This window comes from Neoarius graeffei, chromosome 13 (genome assembly GCF_027579695.1).
Source record: "Neoarius graeffei isolate fNeoGra1 chromosome 13, fNeoGra1.pri, whole genome shotgun sequence".
Taxonomy (NCBI): Eukaryota; Metazoa; Chordata; class Actinopteri; order Siluriformes; family Ariidae; genus Neoarius; species Neoarius graeffei.
The window spans coordinates 51907945-51933004 of record NC_083581.1 but is presented as its reverse complement, the minus strand read 5'-3'; the positions used below and the strand labels follow the sequence as shown (position 1 = coordinate 51933004).

General features: G+C 39.7%; 3 protein-coding genes across 7 annotated transcripts in view; 1 reads left to right on the top strand and 2 right to left on the bottom strand.

Moving 5' to 3' along the window:
- cables2b (Cdk5 and Abl enzyme substrate 2b) overlaps nt 1-4309 on the top strand; it is an 87084-nt gene extending 82775 nt beyond the window's left edge. For both annotated transcript variants that reach the window (XM_060938010.1, XM_060938011.1), the window contains exon 9: nt 550-4309. In XM_060938010.1, coding sequence (XP_060793993.1) covers nt 550-693 — 144 coding nt within the window. In that variant the 3' untranslated portion in view covers nt 694-4309. The remainder of the gene's footprint in view (nt 1-549) is intronic.
- A 4635-nt stretch (nt 4310-8944) lies between these two features.
- sla2b (Src like adaptor 2b) lies at nt 8945-17007 on the bottom strand. 2 transcript variants are annotated; one of them, XM_060938008.1, is made up of 8 exons: nt 16682-17007; nt 14677-14794; nt 14245-14341; nt 13183-13269; nt 12393-12496; nt 12156-12293; nt 10940-11072; nt 8945-10660 (listed from the first exon to the last, which is right to left on the bottom strand). In XM_060938008.1, the coding sequence occupies exons 2-8, from the start codon at nt 14765-14767 to the stop codon at nt 10531-10533; spliced, it is 780 nt and encodes a 259-aa protein (XP_060793991.1). In that variant the 5' UTR covers nt 14768-14794; nt 16682-17007; the 3' UTR covers nt 8945-10530. The 2 variants fall into 2 exon arrangements, with proteins under 2 accessions (XP_060793991.1, XP_060793992.1); XM_060938009.1 differs by having other exon boundaries at nt 10940-11069.
- Nucleotides 17008-22649: 5642 nt separating this feature from the next.
- The window catches only part of ndrg3b (ndrg family member 3b), a 143579-nt gene continuing 141168 nt past the window's right edge, over nt 22650-25060 (bottom strand). For all 3 annotated transcript variants that reach the window (XM_060938005.1, XM_060938006.1, XM_060938007.1), the window contains one exon: nt 22650-24028. In XM_060938005.1, coding sequence (XP_060793988.1) covers nt 23853-24028 — 176 coding nt within the window. In that variant the 3' untranslated portion in view covers nt 22650-23852. The remainder of the gene's footprint in view (nt 24029-25060) is intronic.

Sequence of the window (25060 nt, the reverse complement as noted above, 5' to 3'; positions counted from 1 at the left end):
ACTACGGGCGAAAGGCGGGGTACACCCTGGACAAGTCGCCAGGTCATCACAGGGCTGACACATAGACACAGACAACCATTCACACTCACATTCACACCTACGGTCAATTTAGAGTCACCAGTTAACCTAACCTGCATGTCTTTGGACTGTGGGGGAAACCGGAGCACCCGGAGGAAACCCACGCGGACACGGGGAGAACATGCAAACTCCGCACAGAAAGGCCCTTGTCGGCCGCTGGGCTCGAACCCAGGACCTTCTTGCTGTGAGGCGACAGTGCTAACCACTACCCACTGGGTACAAAGTGTTGTTCATTAATAAATGAAACATTGTAATCGTTGGTAAACTGCTGTGGTTGAAGTGTACTAACACACAACAGACCATTCTGTTATTCCTTACTTGGGTAATACAGTATTAGTGCAAGCTGCGTACAATAATGGTCTAACACACAAAACAATAACGCACATTTTTGAGTATCAGAACGCCTGTTAAAGGGTTCATTTCCTGTCTGGATTGGGTTAATTTTCTTTCCTATGTATTTTCTCTTTACAGAAGCTAGAGGAGAGGTTTCGTCTTAACCGGCGTGACCTGATCACCTTCGAATTCACCATCCTGGTGGCTCTGGAGATGGCGCTCTACCTTCCTGACAGCAAGGTTATGCCACACTACCGCAGACTGACCCAGAGCCCCTGCTGAACCGCTCGTGTTTATCAGTGTTGACCCATGAGAGAAAGGGAAAGAAAAGCATGCCAGTGGCACATGTTAAAGTTTAGCAGTTGTCAGTGCTGATGTATATCCACACTAAGCTCTGGGAGAAGAGGAAGAGGGTCTATTTACACTCCTCAGGCTAGTAGCATGTCTGTGCATTTTTTTTTTTTTTAGTTAGTTAGTTTTAACTTCTGTTTTGTTTTTTACTTCTTATCTCACACGGCACTAATAGCAGTAATGCGAGGCGAAGAAAAGGTTTTAAATCAACTATAAACACTCAAATAACAAGCGAAGTATTTTCCCAGATCCTGTGTGTGTCTGTCTGTGTTTGTGTCTGTACGTCTTCCGTATCAACTCTCCTTTTCCCGCTCACCTGCACACAGCCGAACAGAACTTATAGTCTCTACAAAGGATTATATTCAGGCTTTTCCCACAGTGAAAAAACAGAAAGATTTTATTCATCTATATTTTATGCAATATATGAATTTTTGATCACAGTTTATATTATTGCGATCACACGCCTGTAGCAGTAGTATGTGATCAGACTCCGTGTGCAGTATTTGGTCGTGTTCTGGGTTCTAGAAGAGATTTGAAGGCGCCGGACAAAAAAAAAAAAAAGCGCTCTATATTAGAGCTGATTTGAACTAAAGCACATTTACTGTGCTTCTGTGTTCTATTATTTTCTACTTGTAAACTTAATTGACCGTTACAGTATAGAGGGTAGCCCAGTTTATTTGCCCAGAGTTATTGGTGCTTTGTTTCTCATGGTTAGATAACAGCTACAGTGTCACTCTGAACATTAATGTGGATTTAATGTGGCAGCCAGTACAAAACCTGCAGCGCTTCCTGTTCCTTTAGGATACTGAAAAGCACAGATTAAAACAAGTAATAGAGATTTACTCTCTGTACCAACCCTGGAGTGTTTGGAGTGGTTTCGTTTTGCTCGTTGTCTCTGAGATTTACTGAGACACTTTACAGGCACTGTAACGCAGAGGTGTCCTACAAACAGCCTCATAAAAGTGAAAAGCTTTTGAGTCTGTGAAGCAAATTAAAATCCTCTTTTGCACTATAATTGTATTGAAATATTTAAAAAGAAGAAAAAAAAGTCTCTGTTTTTCCCCTAGGGGGCAAACTAGAGTAATCAACATCTCAATTCATTTCATTACCAATTTGATCCTGCAACCAGATCTCTTTCCATAAGAATAATTTAAGGTTGTCGGTGTGTTTTGTTGTTTTCTTTTCCAAGCAGCAAGTGCAAATACTTGTTATGCAGTCAAAACTTTTACATTTTTAATTTGTAAACATGTTTGCAAGCTATATCGAGTTGTGTAGAATCATGCTATATAACGTATTATGTATAATCCCAATTCGAGGGGGGTGAATACTTATGCAAACCTTCGTGTCCATATGGTAAAACCACCGTTTACAAAACGTGTCTTATTTTGCTACTGAACTGCAGTCAGTTCATCTGTAGGTGCTGTATAGTTAATCTGTTTGTGCTTTCAGATTAAAACGAATATACCTTTCAGATGAACACAGATAAATGAACACATTTAAGAGTTGTCGTCGATGCGTTCTTGATCTACGAAACTGATTTTTTTTTGTGTGTGTGTGTGTGTAATGAGGCTTCTGACCTAAAATGAGTTTGACACCACTGCTGTAAAGTTTCAGTATTAAATCCCTTATTTCCTTTATAGCAGACGGTGAGAGACTCTGACACTCGGGTCAGCCAGAAGTTGTGCTGTGTCTTAATTCACAACTTTTATGCAAATAGGATTATCTTTTATTCTGACACCTTTTAGCCAACACTCGCCTTCTCCAGACTATCTAATGCTAAAAATTTAAATCCTGATGCTACTGTGCTAAACCTGTAAAGCTAAATGCCATATAGTTTTCGTAATACATGATGCAAAACCGCTGCATTCTTATTCTTAAGTATTTTGCGTTTTGTATGTTTTTATGACTGCAGCGTGCAAAACCCATGACTAATATCACCCAGCATGGAGTGTCCAATAAAACTCCTTGAAACATATCAGCTGCTCAGAGTTAACTAGAATCAAATAGGCACTGAGATACAAATCTAGAACAGTGTTCATATCAAGTCTTCCTTCCTTCATACCATAATAATTTACAAACGTCTAACTGGTGTAAACTACGGTTGTGTGTGTGTTTTATATATTGACGATGTTGTGTGGAGATATTCAACAACAAATTCAGATATTTGCACTTTAAGCAAAGCTGTGTGTGTGTGTGTGTGTGTGTGTGTTGAAGAACTGCTGAGTCTCCTACGTTGCTTTAATTTATCCGAGTCTATGACAAAATGTATAAAACAGTGTCCAGTATAATAATAATAATAATAGTGATGTTCCATAAATATTAAGTATATTGCATATTTTAAACTGTTTTAACCGTTGTGGCATTTAAAAGGCCACATTTTTCTTAAACATTGGCAATAATTGATTTTTTTTTTTTTTAATATTACAAGACTTACTGTATTTTTCCAGTTTCAGATGTTTAGACCCAGCATTTATTTTCCATTAATTTTGCTGATGGTTTTTAATCAACATCTGTAACCCAAGCATTTCAAGTTGAACGTTAATATGTGTTGACTGAGGACTTGGATTGCTTGGACATTCAAGACTCCATGTAAGTGCCTGAGCGAATGATTGGTCTGAATGCCAAACATCAATAGGAGAATCAGTAAAATATTTCACTGTGATATTTATTTTTTGTCGACAGCAGCACTATTTCTCTTCAGTCCTCACTGCAAACTGTTTTCATTGAATCAGTGCAGCACTAAGAGGTCAGATTTGTACTTTTGACTACTTCAGTTCATTTAGTGAAGCACTGTGTTTCATTCCTGTGTCAGAGCAGAGACAAAGACCAGCATGATGTCACTGGATGAAGGTGGAGATTTAGCAGATACCCTCATCCACTTTTTCTGTGATTCTTTAGATTGGACAGGCCGTGTTTCGATAATAATGAGCATTCTAATCATGTCGTGCAATCTGTACCTGAAATGTACAGTACTATACATTCTCGAATCCATTTAACATCTGTTCAATCTGTATCTATTATGAAATGGGGGGGAAAGAAACCCCGACTGGTTCATATAAACCAACACGCCTCGTAAAGCCTTCCCATTCTTACCAGTAAACTGGCTAATCAGGAAAACAGACATGAATGTAATTTCATCCACATACACAAAGATCACCAGCAGGGGGCGATATGTGGATTTGAACAGGGAAGAGGAAGGGGTAATAGCTAAAAGACGAATGAAAGACAGCATAATTGGAGCCATATGCAGATGTATATAGTTAAAACATTCTATTCGGAGCCTAAAAAAATGTCTTTTTGTAAATTCATAGCCAGGGTAAAAATGGAGTACATTCAGAAACGAGTCTTTTTTGTTGTTTTCTTCTTTGTTGCTCTCTAAACAGATATAGATTGAACTGATGATGCATTAAATTTCTTCCCTGAGTTTGTGTGTGTGAGATGTAAACCCGTGTTCATATATATATATATATTGTACCTGTATTATGAGTATTGTTTGTAAGATAAATTCTGACAAAAAGCACTTACAAATATATATTTTCTGATTTCACTTTGAAGCTGTATGAGTGAATTATTCGTTTACTTCCTTTAGTCCTTTATTTATAGTACATGGATGGCATCCAACTGAAGCTACAGGCCTCCAAATTTCAACTGGATTTCTGAAAATCCAGTAAAAGAAAGTTATTCTCAAATAAATTATTGCTCTGTGATGATAGAGCACGACTTGACTGACAGTGTAAATAATAACTGTAAAATAGAGGTTTTATCTATAGGATTTTATCGAAGGATCAAGTTTCCCTCCAAGTGCATCTGTGTTTAATAAAGCCTTCAGTTCGAGATCTGTTAGAATCTGACAGCGAGCAGTTTATACGTTCCACGAAGATTTATGTTGCTGTTTGGTCTGTGGCAATAATAGTAATTAAACTATAATAAATCCTAAGAAACTCCAGATGTTCTGAAACAGCTGGCTGGCATGTATTCAATAGCAGAGCAGTGCACATCCATACATACATACATACATGCACTGTATGGGAAAAAAAAAGGATTGCTCTTCAAGCTTTTGATGTCATCAAGAAGTCCATCTGGAGTTAATGTGAATGATACATGACATGCTAAATGTATTAATGACTTAAATCAGTCCAGTTAGTGAAGCAGGCGTGGAGTGGAGTGGAATTTCAACAGGATTATTCATTACGTGGGGAAACCATGGCCTAAAGGTTAGAAAAGCAGCTTTGGGACCAAAAGGTTGCCAGTTCGATTCCCTGGACCAGCAGGAATGGCTGAAGTGCCCTTGAGCAAGGCATCTAACCCCAACTGGGTTTGTTGTACGTCGCTCTGGATAGGAGCCTCTGCTAAATACCATTAATGTAATGTAATCTAATCTCAGGCCTGCCCTGTTGTGGTTTTGTGTAAGAAGTGATATCAAAAATGCTCTAAACCCATATGGGATGTTTGGTTCGGAAGGAATGAAGGAAGCAAGATCGGTTCTGCTAAGCTGAACTCTGCTCACACGTGTCTTTACAGTTGACCTTATTTTTATAGCACAAAGCCGTTCAGATATCAGGAGTGTTGCGGCACTATATGTCTAATCCCTGAGCACAGTGCAAAGCAACAACCTGCAACATCAAGATTGTCTTTTTGGAGTGTTTTGATCTTCCATCGGTTATAAAATGTCATGAGTATTGGGAGAGGGAATGAAAATACAGTCATGACATCATGAACAGATGCAGATGTGATCAGAGTCTCTCACTGTTTTCGCAATGTGAGTTAGGGGATTAGTGCATGATGGCAGTCTGGGACTGATTTGTTCTGGTGTTTCTAAAGGGGTCAGATTCAGGTTTATCCAGGCTTTTGCACTCACTCACATGCACACACTCTCTCTCTCTCTCTCTCTCATGCACACTGTCACTCACACTCTCTCTTATGCACACTCTCACTCACACACTCTCATGCACACTCTCACTCACACACACTCTCACTCACTCTCACACACACACACACACTCACTCACACACTCTCACTCTCACACACACACTCACTCACACTCTCTCACTTACACTCACTCTCTCACACACACACACACACACACACACACTCACTCACACACTCTCACTCTCACACACACACACTCTCACTCACACACTCTCACTCTCTCACACTCACTCACACTCACTCTCTCACACACACACACTCACTCTCACACTCACACTCTCTCACACACACACACACACACACACACTCTCTCTCACACACACTCTCTCTCTCACTCACCCACACACACACTCACTCTCTCTCACTCACACACTCTCACTCACACACACTCACACACACACACTCTCACTCACACTCTCTCACACACACACACACACACACTCTCACACACACTCATACTCACACACTCACTCACACACACACTCACACACACACTCTCTCATACACTCAATCTCTCTCTCTCACTCACCCACACACACACTCACTCTCACTCACACACTCACTTACACTCTCACACTCTCTCTCACTCACACACACACACACACACTCTCATACTCACACACTCTCACACTCTCACTCACACACACTTTCACTCACACACACACACACACACACTCTCACACTCATACACTCACACACACACACTCTCACTCACACACACACACACTCGCACTCTCTCACACACTCACACTCTCTCACTTACACTCACACACACACACACACACACACTCTCTCTCACACTCTCACACACTCACTCTTCTCTCACTCACACACACACTCACACACACACTGTCTCACTCACAGACTGATCAGCTCATCATTGAGTGTATCCTAATATTGCTCATATAAGAACACAACTTTAATGATGGATTATGAATGTGTTTAATCTTTTTAATGTTTCCTCAGCCATCAGACTGCTCAGCCTCCTTTAATGTTTGGGAGCAATGCGGCATCCACAAAGCTTCTTCCTCTTATTGGTAATGATGAAAAGATTCAAGGTGTTAAAACAAAATAGCTGTTAAATTTCTTATTTCTTCAAAAATTCATAATCCCTACATTTTGTATCCTGTCTTTACAGTAGTAGACAGTGCTTCAGTCGCCATCTGGTGGTAAACATTGGCAACAGCAGTGAGATCACTTATAAAGTGAATTTTGATTCAGTAATTTGTTCATTTTGGTCAGACCTCTTTCCCCCCCAGAAAATTTAAAATGTAAATGGTCTTGTTTGTAATCTCTACAGGATGCACAAGTGCTTTCAATGTTTTTTCTACCATGGAACCGTAGTCATTGATTAGAGCCTAATGACGCCTGCAACATGCCTGAACTAACTGGCCTTAATATGCATTTGTCATTTATACTGGTTCTTGATGGCAAATTCACATCTTTTCTCTGCTTGTACATTCAAGTCACTTCACAAATCAGCTGAAAATCCCAGTCTGATCAGGTGTAGATCACAGGAGTGTTTGTTTGAATTTTGATGTTAATTTCTTCCTCTAATAATATTTACAGATTCTTAAAATGAACCCAGGTAGCAAACTGACATTCACCCAACATGGTCATGTTGGCATGCAGCCATCACTTTGTGCATCAGGCTCACATTAGTCCATTGGGCTAACTTTCGGTCACATTTAAATCCAGCTTGGGTCAGTTATGAAATGAAATGTGCTCCTTTGCCAGCATTGGGTTAAGACTGGGCCACCCCTTATACACAATGGGCCAATGTCAGTTTGCTACCAGTAAACCTGGTTTTACATGCAAATAATACCATGATGTAATGTGTTCCTCATGTATAGTAAATCCTTACACTGTTCTCATGTGCTTTTGGAGGCAAACAAAGCCAGCACCAGCATCTAGTACTGCAAGCAGACAGTAGTGGACAGATACAGACTCAGATTTTAGACCGTTTCTTCATGAAATCCAATATAGATGGAGCTACACTGCCCCCTCTAGCATTTTAATGTAGCAGTGCTCACTGACACACCCGACACTGTCTGTGATTAAACAGGCTTTTACAGCTCAGGAATCCTATTTAATCTCATTCTGCAAATGTAGTCGTGCCTATTTGGGATTCTGAATCATGGTGTTTCCTAGACCTCATGGAAAACTGAGTATAATATATCTTTCTTTCAATCTAAAATGTTCCTTGAAAAATTGGTCAGTTCACCCAGACACACTCACTGCACAGTGCCTAAGAGTAAAACCCGAATAATGAACGAGCAATGGATTTATATATAAATTAACCAACCCATACATTAGTGTCAAGAAGTCTAGACTATTTGTTCAAATAATAATATTAATCATGGGGCGGCACGGTGGTGTAGTGGTTAGCGCTGTCGCCTCACAGCAAGAAGGTCTGGGTTCGAGCCCCATGGCTGGCAAGGGCCTTTCTGTGTGGAGTTTGCATGTTCTCCCCATGGGTTTCCTCCGGGTGCTCCGGTTTCCCCCACAGTCCAAAGACATGCAGGTTAGGTTAACTGGTGACTCTAAATTGACCGTAGGTGTGAATGTGAGTGTGAATGGTTGTCTGTGTCTATGTGTCAGCCCTGTGATGACCTGGCGACTTGTCCAGGGTGTACCCCGCCTTTCGCCCGTAGTCAGCTGGGATAGGCTCCAGCTTGCCTGCGACCCTGTAGAACAGGATAAAGCGGCTAGAGATAATGAGATGAGATAATCGTGGGACGGCACAGTGGTCTAGTGGTTAGCGCTGTCGCCTCACAGCAAGAAGGTCTGGGTTCGAGCCCCGTGGCCGGCGAGGGCCTTTCTGTGTGGAGTTTGCATGTTCTCCCCGTGTCCGCGTGGGTTTCCTCCGGGTGCTCCGGTTTCCCCCACAGTCCAAAGACATGCAGGTTAGGTTAACTGGTGACTCTAAATTGACCGTAGGTGTGAATGTGAGTGGTTGTTTGTCTCTGGGTCAGCCCTGTGATGACCTGGCAACTTGTCCAGGGTGTACCCCGCCTCTCGCCCGTAGTCAAGCTGGCATAGCTCCAGCTTGCCTGCAACCCTGTAGAAGGATAAAGCGGCTACAGATAATGGATGGATGGATAATCATGTATAGAAGAGCTGCACTGGATATACAGGGAAGCTTAAAAATAAATAAAGCAAGCCCACTAGTGTAGGCCATTTTTATGGGGGAGGAAGCTGGGAACATTGGGACATTTTTAGGCATAATTAAAATAAAAAACAACAATCAGGATAAATCAAACATCGTTTGTTTTTTTAGAAAAAAGTATTGACACTTGCTATATCTACATTTACAGTGTTAAAAAATACAGTTCAACTCTCGAGCAGTAAAAAGGTTGAGAGCTCATTCATGCCTGTGAGACACAAACAGTGCAAAGGAAGAAAGAATATTAATCACAGATATTCGCCGGTATACACTGAACTTTTTTTTTTTAATTTCACATTTTAATTGACTGTGTATAGTATTGTGATGAAGTAAGCTTAAACTCCAGAGGCTGTTGAGAAATAACCTGAACTGTGAGGTGCGAATACTTTCTTGCACAGGAAACAATTTACCACAACAATGCACATGCATGCAATCTATCTCTCTCTCTAACTAACAAACACACACACACTTCCTGAAGCAGACTGTTTTTTCTTTGAATATTCTGATGAGTGAAAAGACAGGACTCGTTTCTTAAGCTTTTCTTTAAGCAGCATTAAATAAACGTGACTGCAGTGCTGTAACACAATCAGCAATCCGTACAAAGCACATAGTGAACTTACAGGTGTACTGTACTCATACACTACCGTTCAAAAGTTTGGGGTCACTTTGAAATGTCCTTATTTTTGAAAGAAAAGCACTGTTCTTTTCAATGAAGATCACTTTAAACTAATTAGAAATCCACTCTATACATTGCTAATGTGGTAAATGACTATTCTAGCTGCAAATGTCTGGTTTTTGGTGCAATATCTCCATAGGTGTATAGAGGCCCATTTCCAGCAACTCTCACTCCAGTGTTCTAATGGTACAATGTGTTTGCTCATTGCCTCAGAAGGCTAATGGATGATTAGAAAACCCTTGTACAATCATGTTAGCACAGCTGAAAACAGTTGAGCTCTTTAGAGAAGCTATAAAACTGACCTTCCTTTGAGCAGATTGAGTTTCTGGAGCATCACATTTGTGGGGTCGATTAAATGCTCAAAATGGCCAGAAAAATGTCTCGACTATATTTTCTATTCATTTTACAACTTATGGTGGGAAATAAAAGTGTGACTTTTCATGGAAAACACAAAATTGTCTGGGTGACCCCAAACTTTTGAACGGTAGTGTAACTTTTCAAGAGTTTTAATTAAAACAATATTACTTTTTTTCTTCTTCTTCTATATTATCAGGAAATAAGTTTGGAGTCTCCCATCATGGTCTCACCTCTCTCTAGTCCATAAAAACTGAGAGAAAGTTCCAGAAGTGTTTGAGCGACACAAATGTCTGCAGGCGTTGCTTTGAGCCTCCCACTGTCACTTCTGTATCTCTGTTTCTTTTCTTCTTTTTTTATCCTCAGGAAAAAAGTCCACACGCAAATCTGTGACGCTAAAATCTCCATCACCCACACTGGAAGGAGTGTGATGACTGAAGAGAGACTGATACGGACTATAGGAAAATGCTGCCTCTTCCTTTTCAAAGGTTCTTTCCTCCACTGTCCGTGTCCAAACCTTTCCCGTGATCTGTGTGTGTCAGTGTGAAGCTCAGCATGTGCCAGTGGGAACTGATGAACAGTAAAGTTTGACCATCAGCCTCGGCCGTAACTCTTCTCCTTTTCTTTCGAGCGTCCCGTGAGCTCACGTGTCCCAGTTTCCAGCACAATCACAACTTTCAGTCATGTAAAGGTAGGAATTAATGGACTCCTTCAGCCCCTCACTGACAAGCGTATCTTCCACACCTTCCTTTTTGGGCCCAAAGATCATAGAACTGGAAAAGAAAAAACAATTTTAATGAGCATTTATATGATAAATTATGAGAAACTATAATAAACAGAATTATCAGTATGATAAACCAATTATCTAAAAAAAACCACAGCACAGCTTGTGTATAAATAATAATTAGTTTGGGTGTGTGTATAAAGCAGACTGTGTGATATTGAAGCATTTCTAATGACAGGTATTGAGGTATTAGTGTTTTTTGGAGTAGTTTTGTTAGCTGTGCAGTGAGTGATGGTAATTAAACCCACTTGCATGTGCTTTCACTCACCTGTTGACCTCTTTCCAGTTGATGGTGGATCTTCTGACTGATATAGGAGGAGGGCCGCTCACAACCGGAACATTGTTAGAGCCTTGGATGAAGCACGGCTCTCTCAGAAAACAGCACAGGCCATCAGACACTTCTGGGCAAAAAAGTAAACGCATAAGACTCACTCAGGAATTTTAACACTTCTGTAATTTCCCCCAAAATCAAACGTTTTTCTTTCTACCTTTTTCTTGCTTGCTTTTTTTTTTTTTTTTAGATTTTATGTCCTTATAAAACATTTAATGTGTTTTCTTAATATTTAATTGTGGGGGGAGGGGGAGAATATCTGCTAGTTCTGATTTATGGAAACATTTGTCTGGAGGAAAAGAATCTTCAGTTTTAATTAAAATAAATAACCGAACAAAAACCAAAAGGTAAGAGAGATTAAGGTTAGATTTAGGTCTAGTGTTCTTCATTAGCTGTATTAATATCAATGGAAAGTCCTCACAAAAATAGTGTGTGTGTGTGTGTGTGTGTGTGTGTGTGTGTGTGTGTGTGTGTGTGTGTGTGTGTGAGAGAGAGAGAGAGAGAGAGAGAATGTGGGGGAAAAAAGAATATCTGCTAGTTCTGATTTATGGAAACATTTGCCTGGAGGAAAAGAATATTCAGTTTTAATTTATTAAGATAGATAGATAGATAGATAGATAGATAGATAGATAGATAGATAGATAGATAGATAGATAGATAGATAGATAGATAGATAGATAGATTTCAAAAGGTAAGAGAGATTAAGGTTAGATTTAGGTGTAGTGTAGTCTTCATTAGCTGTATTAATATCAATGGAAAGTCCTCATAAGAATTGTGTGTGTGTGTGTGTGTGTGTGTGTGTGTGTGTGTGTGTGTGTGTGTGAGAGAGAGTATGTGGGGGAAAAAGAATATCTGCTAGTTCTGATTTATGGAAACATTTGCCTGGAGGAAAAGAATATTCAGTTTTAATTTATTTAGATAGATAGATAGATAGATAGATAGATAGATAGATAGATAGATAGATAGATAGATAGATAGATAGATAGATAGATAGATAGATTTCAAAAGGTAAGAGAGATTAAGGTTAGATTTAGGTGTAGTGTAGTCTTCATTAGCTGTATTAATATCAGTGGAAAGTCCTCATAAGAATAGTGTGTGTGTGTGTGTGTGTGTGTGTGTGTGTGTGTGTGTGTGTGTGTGTGTGTGTGTGTACCAGAGTAGTGCTCGACAAGGTGTGTGAGAGTAGGGAAGGTGAGGGAGGGGGAGATGTAGTGCCAGCCATTCTCTATTCTTTGGATACGGTAGTGTTTGATGGCCTGACGCTCAAGTCTCACGGAGAGTGAGTGAGCACCTGCAGAGAGAGAGAGAGAGAGAGATGTTATCATCCTGTTTGTTATTAGGCATATACTGTATATAGTATATAACTCTGTGTGTGTGTGTGTTAACCCACCAAGTATGGTCTGGCTCTCTCTAATGAGAAAGGAGCCAGCCTGGTTCTGAGGCAGGAGGAGCAGCTCCTCTGCCTTCTGTTTACTGAGACCTACAAACTGCCACCTGCGCGTGCACACAGAGAGAGACAGAGGAGTTACAGCTATGTAGTGTTAGAACACAGATCACCTGAACACTGACAGTAACACCTCTCAGACAAAAAAAACAAACGATTAAACAAAACCCTGTCAACTAAACAGACGTAACAGACAAAGCAGGAGCAGTGGAGAGGTAAAGAGTGAAAAAACACACAGGATGACAAAGAGCTGGTGACAGAAACCGAGAGTGAACAGAGCAACAAGGAAGAAAAAGAGGTGGAGGGAGAGAAAGATAAACACCACGCAGATGATCAGTGTTGCAATGGAGAGTGATGCACACATGTGGAAAGAGTTCGACACTGTAAACAGCTGTGACCTCCAACCCGCATTTTACCCCCATTTTACATACTTTAGACTTCCAAATGAAGTAAACTACAACCCCTCACTGGAAAGTGACTAGTCAGCCCCCTGTGGAAGACCCTCACATCATGTACATGACATCATGTACTGTAACCACGAGATTACAGTAAGATATCAGCCCACAGGTCTGTACAGTAATGTCAGTGAGTCCAGTCTAGTCTCCATGTTAGCTTTAATTAAATAATAAATCAATAGGTAAATAATCAAATAATAAACAAATCAAAGAAATAAATCACAACCTTACAATATGGTATAAAATAGCAGAAGCGAGTCAGATGGAGGCCTGTACTGTACCTGTTAAACACTTTACATGTGTAGCTGCTGGGGATGTAGTTCACGATTCCTGTAGCTGAGGAACTCACTTTCCACCACTCGCCTTCACTATAACACACACACACACACACACACACACACACACACACACACACACACGTGTTACTCTAATTATTTACATGTTAAAAAAAAAACTTGTTTTATTTGGTTATTGATTTTCTAGTATGATGTATTTAAATAAATAAAGTTTTGCACTTTTGCTTGTTTTGACACCTCAGATTTAACACGCAATCCTTACACAGTGTTAACTACTGTGCTTTCTTAATGACTAACACACACACTACCGTTCAAAAGTTTGGGGCCACTTTGAAATGTCCTTATTTTTGAAAGAAAAGCACTGTTCTTTTCAATGAAGATCACTTTAAACTAATCAGAAATCCACTCTATACATTGCTAATGTGGTAAATGACTATTCTAGCTGCAAATGTCTGGTTTTTGGTGCAATATCTCCATAGGTGTATAGAGGCCCATTTCCAGCAACTCTCACTCCAGTGTTCTAATGGTACAATGTGTTTGCTCATTGCCTCAGAAGGCTAATGGATGATTAGAAAACCCTTGTACAATCATGTTAGCACAGCTGAAAACAGTTGAGCTCTTTAGAGAAGCTATAAAACTGACCTTCCTTTGAGCAGATTGAGTTTCTGGAGCATCACATTTGTGGGGTCAATTAAATGCTCAAAATGGCCAGAAAACTGTCTTGACTATATTTTCTATTCGTTTTACAACTTATGGTGGTAAATAAAAGTGTGACTTTTCATGGAAAACACAAAATTGTCTGGGTGACCCCAAACTTTTGAACGGTAGTGTATTTACTTCATTAATTTCTTAATATAGCGCTCTGTGCTCTCAGAATAGTTTGACTTGAAGAACAACCATGTCGTCTTGTTTGATAAATATTGTATAAACTGATGAAAGCTGCAGATCTGTGGAGCCTCATGCAGCCAGTTACAGAAACATTTCAGGGTTTTTTGTATGTTCTACAGTATATGTAAATAATAAGGCTGGACGAGACAGAACGCTTACTCAGAAAGCACGTTGAGTCTCTCCCCAAATCTAATAGTGCAGTCAGAGGGCCCTCCGGATGGGTAGTTATACAGAGCAACCACGACATACCTTCCATCTGACAGAGAGAGAGAGAGAGAGAGAGAGAGAGAGATTACAGTAAGCAAAGCAACAAACTTTTATCGCCTGACCACATCACAGCTCTTCTTAAGCTTGAACCTTTCTTTACATCTCATTCTGCTCTTAAACACACAGACTTTGCTGAGCTGCAATCAACAAAGAAAATATTCTGAAATCCAGTGATCATATGTACACGATACAACAGCTTTTGTTTCCCATCATACGCTCAGAACTTTTCCACTTTGGTTCAGTTATAATCTTGATCATTTTAGGTTCATTCTGTACGGCTGAGATGTCGTATATGGTGAGGTGTATTGGCAGGCGAGTGCTCACCCATGGTGTGGAGCTCTGCATTCTCATCTGAATCCAGCAGGGGTGTGTGAGGGACGCTGTTACGCCTCCCTTTACTTGGCCTGCTGCCCATGATGCTCCTGATCAGCAGAACTGCACACTAGATTCAAACGGAAATCCAAAGAAAGCACATCAATAAATGTACCACAAAGGTCCAGTGATCAGATCGCAAGTCGATTTCCTAATTCACTAAGACCAGAAAAATCTAATGATAATCTGTTTTTAAAAAAAAATTGTCAGTTTTTCTGAAGTAATAGAGGAAAGATGGTGAAACCGCTTTTTCACTTTGACCAACATTTTCCAACCACAGTTTCAATATCACGAACACATCTCTGTTAACTCTGTCGGCAAGTCCGGTCCAAAAATAGAACAAGTACAATGCTGACGTTCAACCATTATCTGCAAATACACCAATATACCAACAAAAAACCACCAAACATGCGATTGAACAGTTTTACATGCGTCAGCAACATAAACAAGAGTTTCATGGGAATATTTTGTAATAGTACACCAAGTTACATGACGTTTTTCAGGCATAGTTATTGATGAGGGACAAAGATGAATAAACCCACACTTGTGTTGCTGACATGTTTCCTGGAAGTGGTGTGACTTCAAGAGTGTAGACATTTTGGAAGGATATGATCAGATTTACACAAACTAGGGAATGATACATGCAGGCATAGTGATGGGTAAATGAGTTGGGGTGCAGAAATTTCAGGACGAATCCAAGACACAAGAACAGGGTCAATATGAACAAACAAACAAATAAACAAACAAGCAAACAAGTGGAGATTTTTCTCTTACTGATTTTTGAGATTATTAAACCATATACATGTACTATTAAAAATATAGTAGCAAAAAGTATTGGAGTAATCTATATTGTAAAATAAGGCCTTCAGCAAAATTCCATGTTTAATAAACAGAAAAAAAATAAAGATTTGATCTGCTCATGAGTCTCTGAGTGGTCATGATGATGATGCATGAAATCAGACTCGGTAGCACATTTCTCATACAACTGCTCCAACACAGATGAGCGAATAGCCACCTGTCAGACAGATGGGTCTCACCGGGTCATCAGTGTGTCTCAGTCCAAGACAGAGACTGAACTAATTCATGCTGCACTGACCAGTACATGATATTAACATTATATTCCCAGCATTTGGAGAGACGCCCTTCTTCAAAGTGACTTACGGAAGTGCTTTGTAGTTTACGTTAGAAATGTTTCCTCAAACCTGTATAAACAGCATAAACCATACACCCTAAAAAATAAAGGTGCTTCAGTGGTTCTTCAAATCTCTGGATGGTTCCACGGAGAGTCAAAACTCTGTGATGAACCATTACATTATGCGAAAGGTTCTTCACATTGGAAATGGTTCTTCAGAGCCTGGCATTCTCTTACCATTTGCTGGTCAATGCACATAGGCTATGTTTACACAAATCTGTCTTCACTGCTCAAACAAATGATTTAAATGGTTCTTTAAAGAACTGTTGCATGAACGGTTCTTTGAAGCCCTGAAAAAAGGTTCTTCTATGGCATCGCCTTGAAGAACCGGTACTGGCCCCATTAATTTTTTTTTAGAGTGTAATACTAAAAAGCTGAAGCCCTTTCAGAGAGAATAAATAAATAAAAAAAAGTGCATACAAATACACGCTAGCCCAATTAGAAGAGATTCTGAATCACACGAATCATGTGTTATGTATTTTTCGACACTTTTATAAATATGTGCCATGTTCTGACATTTACAAGTTTTCAAAAGGAATGAATTACTTGTGAAATTCTGATATATAACTGACATTTTCGTGAATGATTACAGTTTTATTTTTTGGAGGAATGAGGTAACAGTAGCCTCTTAATTTGTTATAAGTAAGTAATTAAAGCATGTTTTGTTTATATATTAAAAAACATTGAATCCCCAGTCATTCATTCATTAAAAAAATAATACACACAGGAAAGTTTGCCATCATTGCTCTTTAAGATCACACTCACCTCATATTTCACTGCCAAGCTGTGTTACCAGTTGTTTCTCCTCAGTTGCTGCAGATCGTCCGTTTGACTGTTTTATGACCGAGTTTAAGAAAAAAAATAAATGAAAAAAATGAAAAATCTCAAAAACAATTCACTCCTGCCCCTGTAGACACATTAAGAACAGGTGCAGAGATGAATAGCTGCGTTTTAGTGTGGAGTCAGAGAAACAAGGTGACTTGATGATCAGGCCTCGAATGAAGGCAGCGTTTGATGAAGCCTGCAGTAGAAAGATGGATGTGCTCTAAGAAACTGTCAATCCTTTTGTGGTTCACAGATATGAAAAAAAAAACACAGAGGCAAACTCTTATGCATCTCTCTCTCACACACACACACACACACACACACGCGCGCAAACCCACAACATGCACTAGCAGCAGTTTCCTGTGAACCAGTGCACAGAAACTTCTGAACTTTTATACCATCACTTTCACCAAATTCAAAGAATCCAATCAATAATTATAGTGATTAAAAAAAAAAAAGTGTTTTAACATTTTTAATGGATCCAAGTAATGCTTCAGTAATGCATTAGTGCTTGAAAATGGTGCAAAATGATGGTGTTGCTGCTTTAACTGGTGGCTTCTTTTTAACCTCAGTCATCCATCCAGCCATTCAACTGTTGGAAAGTAAATCAGGAACATTTCCAAATCTGGTGCAAGCTGGGAAACGTATCCAGCACCTCACCGGTTATTATTATGAAGAAAAAAAATGGTGGCACCATTTAATATTGAAATATTTGTGATACGTTGTGCTAATTTGTTGCTTGGTGCTGCATTTGGGTCACTGAGGAATACGGATACTGAAAGGCCAAAATATAAAAAACAAGCATATAGTTGGTGATTTATGAAACGTTTGGAATGTGGTGCACAGATATACTGTACAAGATCATGTAGTGTGAACAATATATTCCCTTAATCATGCTTAACATTTTGACAAAATACACCAACATCTGTCGACAAACATGCCTACCTTATTATTGAATTTCTGTAGCTGATGAACTGATCTTTATCTCCTGCATCTGCTCTGCATCAAAGACTCATGTTTCAGCTGAAGAACTCCGAGTCCTATTTTGAATTTTACTGCAACACAGCTACTGCCATGACTGGTTACTCAACATGATGGACAGTCACACCAAATGATAACAAAAATATGACATCTCATCTCATCTCATTATCTCTAGCCGCTTTATCCTGTTCTACAGGGTCGCAGGCAAGCTGGAGCCTATCCCAGCTGACTACGGGCGAAAGGCGGGGTACACCCTGGACAAGTCGCCAGGTCATCACAGGGCTGACACATAGACACAGACAACCATTCACACTCACATTCACACCTACGGTCAATTTAGAGTCACCAGTTAACCTAACCTGCATGTCTTTGGACTGTGGGGGAAACCGGAGCACCCGGAGGAAACCCACGCGGACACGGGAAGAACATGCAAACTCCACACAGAAAGGCCCTCGCCGACCACGGGGCTCAAACCCAGACCTTCTTGCTATGAGGCGACAGTGCTAACCACTACACCACCGTGCCGCCCAAAATATGACATCTTAGCCAAAATAAATAATGAATAATAAATAACAAGAGGATGTTTCTTCTATCAGAAAACCATGAGATGATTCATGGTTCAGACATATTGCCTACATGTCGCTCCGGACATTATCCCGTACAAACTGGCAACTGTTCTGCAGCTCCTTCACCATGTACTGAACAAATCCAAAAGGACTTTCCTTCCCTCAGCTGAGATAAGAATATACAATTACAATACACCAAGAATGATTAAATATATTTCTAGAATTTTTTTTGTTAAACCAATTTCAAGTTTGAAATAGTCTCGTTCCATCTTGCTCTAATTTTAAGCATTTATTTCTAGAAAGATGTAAATTTATCTGCCAATAAAATAAGGCAATTTCAAACTTGGAAAAGTCTAGAAATAGGTTTAATAATCTTATAACAGGAAATACTAGATAAATATGGCTATATTCAAGATGTTTCCACTTGATAAGCTGTACCCTTTGGAGTGTGGTTTAAAAAAAAAAATCCAACACAGAAGAAGAAATCTCATTTCCCACAGATGAAAATTTGATAAAACATCAACATTTAGCCGTCTTTTAAAAATGCTTTATTTAATTTTTAAAAAAGTGAAAAATGCTTTGTATACTTGACATGAATGGAGGTGTCGGGTCTTTTACGCAGCCTTCTATTTCTCTCATCTATCACTTTCTGTATTTGTCAGATCACTTATTACACAAGCAATCTTCCCCAGCTCTTTTCTTCACTGCCAGCTCAAACAATATTGTAGTGCTAAGACACTAATTAGATTTTAAATAGCCATTTTTTAAAAAATGCATGATTTATGATCAATAAGCAGAAAAGGGTCACGTGTTATCCAAAACCAAATTCACAAAATCAGCCCTTAAATGATTTCAGGTTGTGGCTTACATACCGACATGACTCAGTCCACACATATTTAAAAAAAAAAAAAAAGTATATGCATCACGTTTGAAGATAAAACGACAAGTGAGATAAATGCTGACAGCTTTACTTTATGTTCTAGAGTCAGTGGAAAATGGACTCCACATTCTAACATCCCGTAGCACAATGTGTACTCTGAGTAGTTGCAGAATTTTGGTTACCAAGTCTATAAATAGCTGTGTACCAATTGTGGCCAGATGCAAAGAGATGACTGGTTGGAAAATTTCAAGGACACTGCAATATTATAACAATTTTTCGACATTTTCTGCAAAACAGCAGCATTCTTTTGAGAAAACATTTAACTGCTTAAGTAGGAGTGTATTTGTCGGCTTGAGTCTTTAAAGTATTTATTTTTACTTCAGAAATAAAATCCTCAGGAACAGAACTCACCAAAGCTTTCACTGCAGGTCAGGCCTTCATTCCTTTGCTACTTAAGACTGTTCGTTGGCAGGGTTTGAGCTATTGTGGATTTAAAAAAAAAAGTAAAAAAGAGGTCACTTTTTTTTTTTTTTTTAAACCGCATACTTTGGTTATGTAAATCAGGACAAAATGGCTTTCCATCTTGAATGAGAAATAGAACATCTACATGAAACTTAAGGTTATTTAAAACTAGATAGAACTCGATGCCAACGGTGTTGATGGGGATGCCTCCGCCCGGTAGACTACACGCCTTAAGTTGTGATTTGGGGATGGACATTTGACCTCACAGTAATCGTGACCTGGTGAAATTACTTGTATCAGCCTTGGAGATATTGTGTTCACAAGGTTTTTGGACAGACATTTGACCTCACAGTGACCTTGACCTTAGACCTTTTGATCTCAAAATCTAATCAGTTTATCTTTGTCCCCAAATGCATAAATGGTGAAAGTCTGGTGAAATTCCTTTCATTCGCCTTGGAGATATTGTGTTCACAAGGTTTTCGGACAGACATTTGACCTCCCAGCGGCCTTGACCTGTGACCTTTTGATCTCAAAATCTAATCAGTTCATGTTTGTCCCAAAGTGCACAAATGGTGAAAGTTGGATGAAATTCCTTTCATTAGCCTTTGAGATATCGCGTTCACAAGGTTTCGGGACGGATGCATGCGGACAGACATTTGACCTCACAGTGACCTTGACCGTAGACCTTTTGATTTCAAAATCTAATCAGTTTATCTTTGTCCCCAAATGCACAAATTGTGAAAGTTTGGTGAAATTCCTTTCATTCGCCTTGGAGATATTGTGTTCACGAGGTTTTCGGACAGACATTTGACCTCACAGCGATCTTGACCTTAAACCTTTTGATCTCAAAATCTACTCAGTTCATGTTTGTCCCAAAGCGCACAAATGGTGAAAGTTTGATGAAATTCCTTTCATTAGCCTTTGAGATATCGCGTTCACAAGGTTTCGGGACGGATGCACGCAGACAGACATTTGACCTCACAGTGACCTTGACCGTAGACCTTTTGATTTCAAAGTCTAATCAGTTTATCTTTGTCCCCAAATGCACAAATTGTGAAAGTTTGGTGAAATTCCTTTCATCTGCCTTGGAGACAGTGTGTTCACAAGGTTTTCGGACAGACATTTGACCTCACGGCGACCTTGACCTTTTGATCTCAAAATCTAATCAGTTCATGTTTGTCCCAAAGCGCACAAATGGTGAAAGTTTGGTGAAATTCCTTTCATTAGCCTTTGAGATCGCGTTCACAAGGTTTCGGGACGGATGCACGGACGGACAACCCGAAAACATAATGCCCCCTGCACCTTATGGTGACGGAGGCATAAAAATAGCTATAAGTAAAAAGGATATAATACCTTGGCTGAATAAGTGGTTCTACCCATTTATAAGAAGCCTGTAGCTACTGCATGTTCAGGGTAAAATAATCACATACACGATGCCATCAGTGAAAACAATCAACCTCAAACGAAGATCATCTACCTCTGGAGGATGCATAATCAATAAGTAAAGAAAACGTAGCACCATAGATGCACTACCAAGTTGCTACTAAGGTAAGGAGAAAGCTCGGCATTAAGACTACCAGCTACTGGAGCATTAAAGAAGCCGCAGGAATTTCTCTCTGAATACGACAATTTCCCGTATTCTGCCAGTGACTGGGCTCTGGAGTAGGGTGACGAGAACACATAAATCATAAGGGGAGAAGATCTTACTTCTAGAAGATATGTTTGGTGCAAATACAACACAAATAATCTGCCATCCTCCAACAAGATAACCCAAAGCACCAAATAAACAAAAGGAACAGATTCAAAACAGGAAGCTCAAAGTCTTGGGAATCCCAGACCTCATTCCCCGAATACTGCAAGGATCCTGGCAGTTTGTGGTAAAATGGAGAAAAGAAAAGCCGACTTTCAATTCATATTTACACAACCGATACTACTATAATACATATAATAAATAATACAATTACAACATATATCAGACAGGTGCAAAAAAACCTGCAGGAACAGGTGGGATTGGTCAACCTTGCTTCTGGAGATGGCTGGATTGACTAAATTTCCTGCCAGTGGGAGGGGGATTGGTCAAATTTGCTCTGGGTTTGAGGTGGATTGGCCATATTTTCTGCAGGAATAGGCAGGAATGACCAAACTTCATGCTGGAGTGGGTGGGTTGGTCAATCTTTCTGTAGGAGCGCACGAGGATTGGCCAAACCTTCGACAGGAGAGACATGATTAGTCAGACTTTCTAAAAAAAAAAAAAAAACGAGTGGTCGGAATTGGTCAAAATTTCTTCCGTAAAGGGTAGAATTGCCTAAATTTCCTGTGGGAAGAAGCTTGCTTGGCTAAACTTGTTGCCAGAGTTTGGAGATGTATCAAATTTTCTGCAGGTGTGGGCTATATTGTACAAACGTTCTGTGGGAGTGGGCGGAACTGGTCAAAGTTTCTGAGGAAGCAGAATTTTTAAAATATTTTTTGCAGGAGTGGTCAGGATTGATCAAAGTTTCTGAGAAAGCAGTCAGAACTGATCAAACCTATGTGAACAGGCAGAGATTCTGTAGGCGCGATCAGGACTGGTCAAAATTTCTGCAGGAAAATTTGGAAATGTTAAACATTACATGAGCTGAATTCATTTCATGGGCATTTCTACAGGAGTGGGTGGGATTGATCAAACTTTCTGAAAGAGTGCTTAGGACTGGTATCTGCAGGAGCAGGTGGGATTGGTCAAACCTTCGGTGGGTGTGAGCAGGACTGGGCAATCTTTCATTAAGAGTAGGAGGAATTGGTCAAACCTTTAGCAGGAGTGGGTAGGATTAGTCAAAGTTTCAGTAGGAATGTTTGGGATTGGTCAAATGTATTTATGGGAGCAGAATTCCTTCAGGAGCATGATTGAAAAAAAAAAAATCTAGTGCGTAGACCACGCCACCACTCTATTTTTGCTGATGCAGCAATTACTGTCGGGTATTTAACAAATTTCACAATGAAAAAGACATTGAATAATATATGTGAACAGAAAAATGACAACAGGTTTATGTATAACCTCTAGCTTTATTAATTCGTACAAATCAATACACTCAGCAGAAGTACAGCGCCCCCTATATGCTTTGAGGACAAAGCCTGATGTCACAAGCTCACTCAAAGCAGTACAATCATAGAGCAACATTGAATACACATCCAAGGAAACAGTATAGCAATAGTATTTATATTAATAGTAGTAGCAATAATAATAATAATAATTAAAAAATCTAATAGAGGAAGTACAGTTCAAGTAAACTAGAATATCCATCCACTGTACAGGAGGGGTGCAGTAAATTAAAAACCAAATCCTTTTGCAAGTATTTATATTTGTGGGGAGTGTATACATTAAATTCAACATAACTACGACGAGATTCTAGTGAATGACCTTGTCTCGGTTTTCCTCTCTCAGGAGGCTAACGTGTATGCCAAGTTGGTTGTTCTGCCCAGGTCATTCTCTCTAAATGGGTTTTACCTTGAACTCATAAAAAAAAAAAAAAGTGTTTATTGAAAGGCAACTATGCCACAAAAGGGGGTGGGAATGTGTTCTGGTCTAAATACGTGAATACATCGGTGTTACAGTGCAAAGTTACCCCATGGGTGGTTGAGGTCTACAGTATCTGCAGAAACGGCTAAACAAAACAAATCCCAATACACACTTCCATTAAGTTACATTAAAAAGGACATGCTTATTAGTAGATTTTCATGAGAATGTACAGGAAACGAAGTTAACAAATATTCAACAATCTAGTGACCGATATTTTCACAACACACAGAACATTGACAGGAAAACAGAAAACTGTGGTCAAAAGGGGGAAAAAAACAACAACCCCCAAAACAAAACCCACAAGTCAATGGTGTGTGCCATTACCTGATGGAATGAAAGGATGGACAGAGGGATGCAAAATGTGACTGGGTCTTCTCTAACAATACCTTGGGAACATGAACACTTCTATCCAAGAGACCTCACTCTTCATCATATACACATCAGGAACTGATTAAGACTGGGGGGGGGGACCCCAAACAAAACCAACCAACCAAAAAACAAACAAACAAAAACACACCTCACGATCTGTACAGTGTGTACAGACTGTGAATGTATTTCAGTAGTCATCATTTGAATTGTTTCATTACACCAGAAGCCTGGTTTCAGGATTATGAGAGAATAATATACGAGACAATGTGGCATAACGAGAGGCAATAATTAGAGGCAGATTTAGCAGGACACCTCCATGGTTTGTGGTCTGGCTTGGTTCTCATGACCTGGGCTGGCAGCAGCACCCTCCGGCTGGGAGTTATTGTGAGTGCGGCTACGTGCGCCTTCCACGGAGTTCATGCTGGAAGCTGAGTGGGTACGAGAGCGTGCCAAGCGCGTCATGCTGGCAGTGGGCACTGAGCGAGAGAGAGAGAAATACGAACAAAGGTGGTAAAGGGATAAATGAAGCATGACTTTGAAAAAGGTATTTAAATAATTTAGAATGTACAGAATCAGAATCAAACTACTGTGACGTGGTGTTGGATCTGGAAAGAGGCACACATTCAATACTATTTTTGTGACATTCCATTTGTGATACATGGTGGTCCAGTATCAGGGAGAATAATGAATAACCTCACTGGGATTCTTCACATAACAGCTGAAGGTCCCAGTTCAGCAGCACTCAATTACACTTCCACACTGCTGAGATTTCAATAAAGTACACACTCATTTCCGGCTGTCTGACTTGGCCAAAGTCGGATGGGCACAAGGCTTGAGTGTTGATAAACACATTCATTAACCCCTTTAACTCTCTACTATTATAACCAGTTATTCATCTTAAAGCATATTGCTTTGTATTAATTCAGTGCAGTGAAACTAACAGAAACAGTATGTAATTAAAAGAGTGAGGAAGTTTGTACCCATCAATGCGTGCAGTGAGTTTAAGGGGAAATACAAGCCAAATGTGGCAAGGTGGTCAAACTTTTCTTCCAAGTCTGCACATAAGCCTTGTGTCTTCCAGCCTGTGGCCATAAAATCAGCATGTCAACTTTTAGCCACTGCTAATGTCATTATTCTCATATGAAAGAAGAGAAATCCCTGGATTACAACGGCGCTCCAATTCATTTTTACTGTGGCTGAAAAAATGAATATTCGGAAATTGCATGTAGAAATGCAGGGATTCCATGTAAAGATGCAGCATGCAAAAAGAGCTCAGGTTAATGTCAAAAAATTGCATCAGAGAGAAGAAAAAAGCAAAAAAAAAAAAACCAACCAACCAAAAAAAAACAACCCAAAACCCCTTTGATAACCTGTACCCAAAGTGCTCGCTCACTCACACACACTCAACATCAATAAAAACAGCATATTAGAGTAATGACCACAGAATCATGCTTCTAACACCATGATGCAGAGACAATAAGAAACAGAAAACTGAATGTCAGGGGACT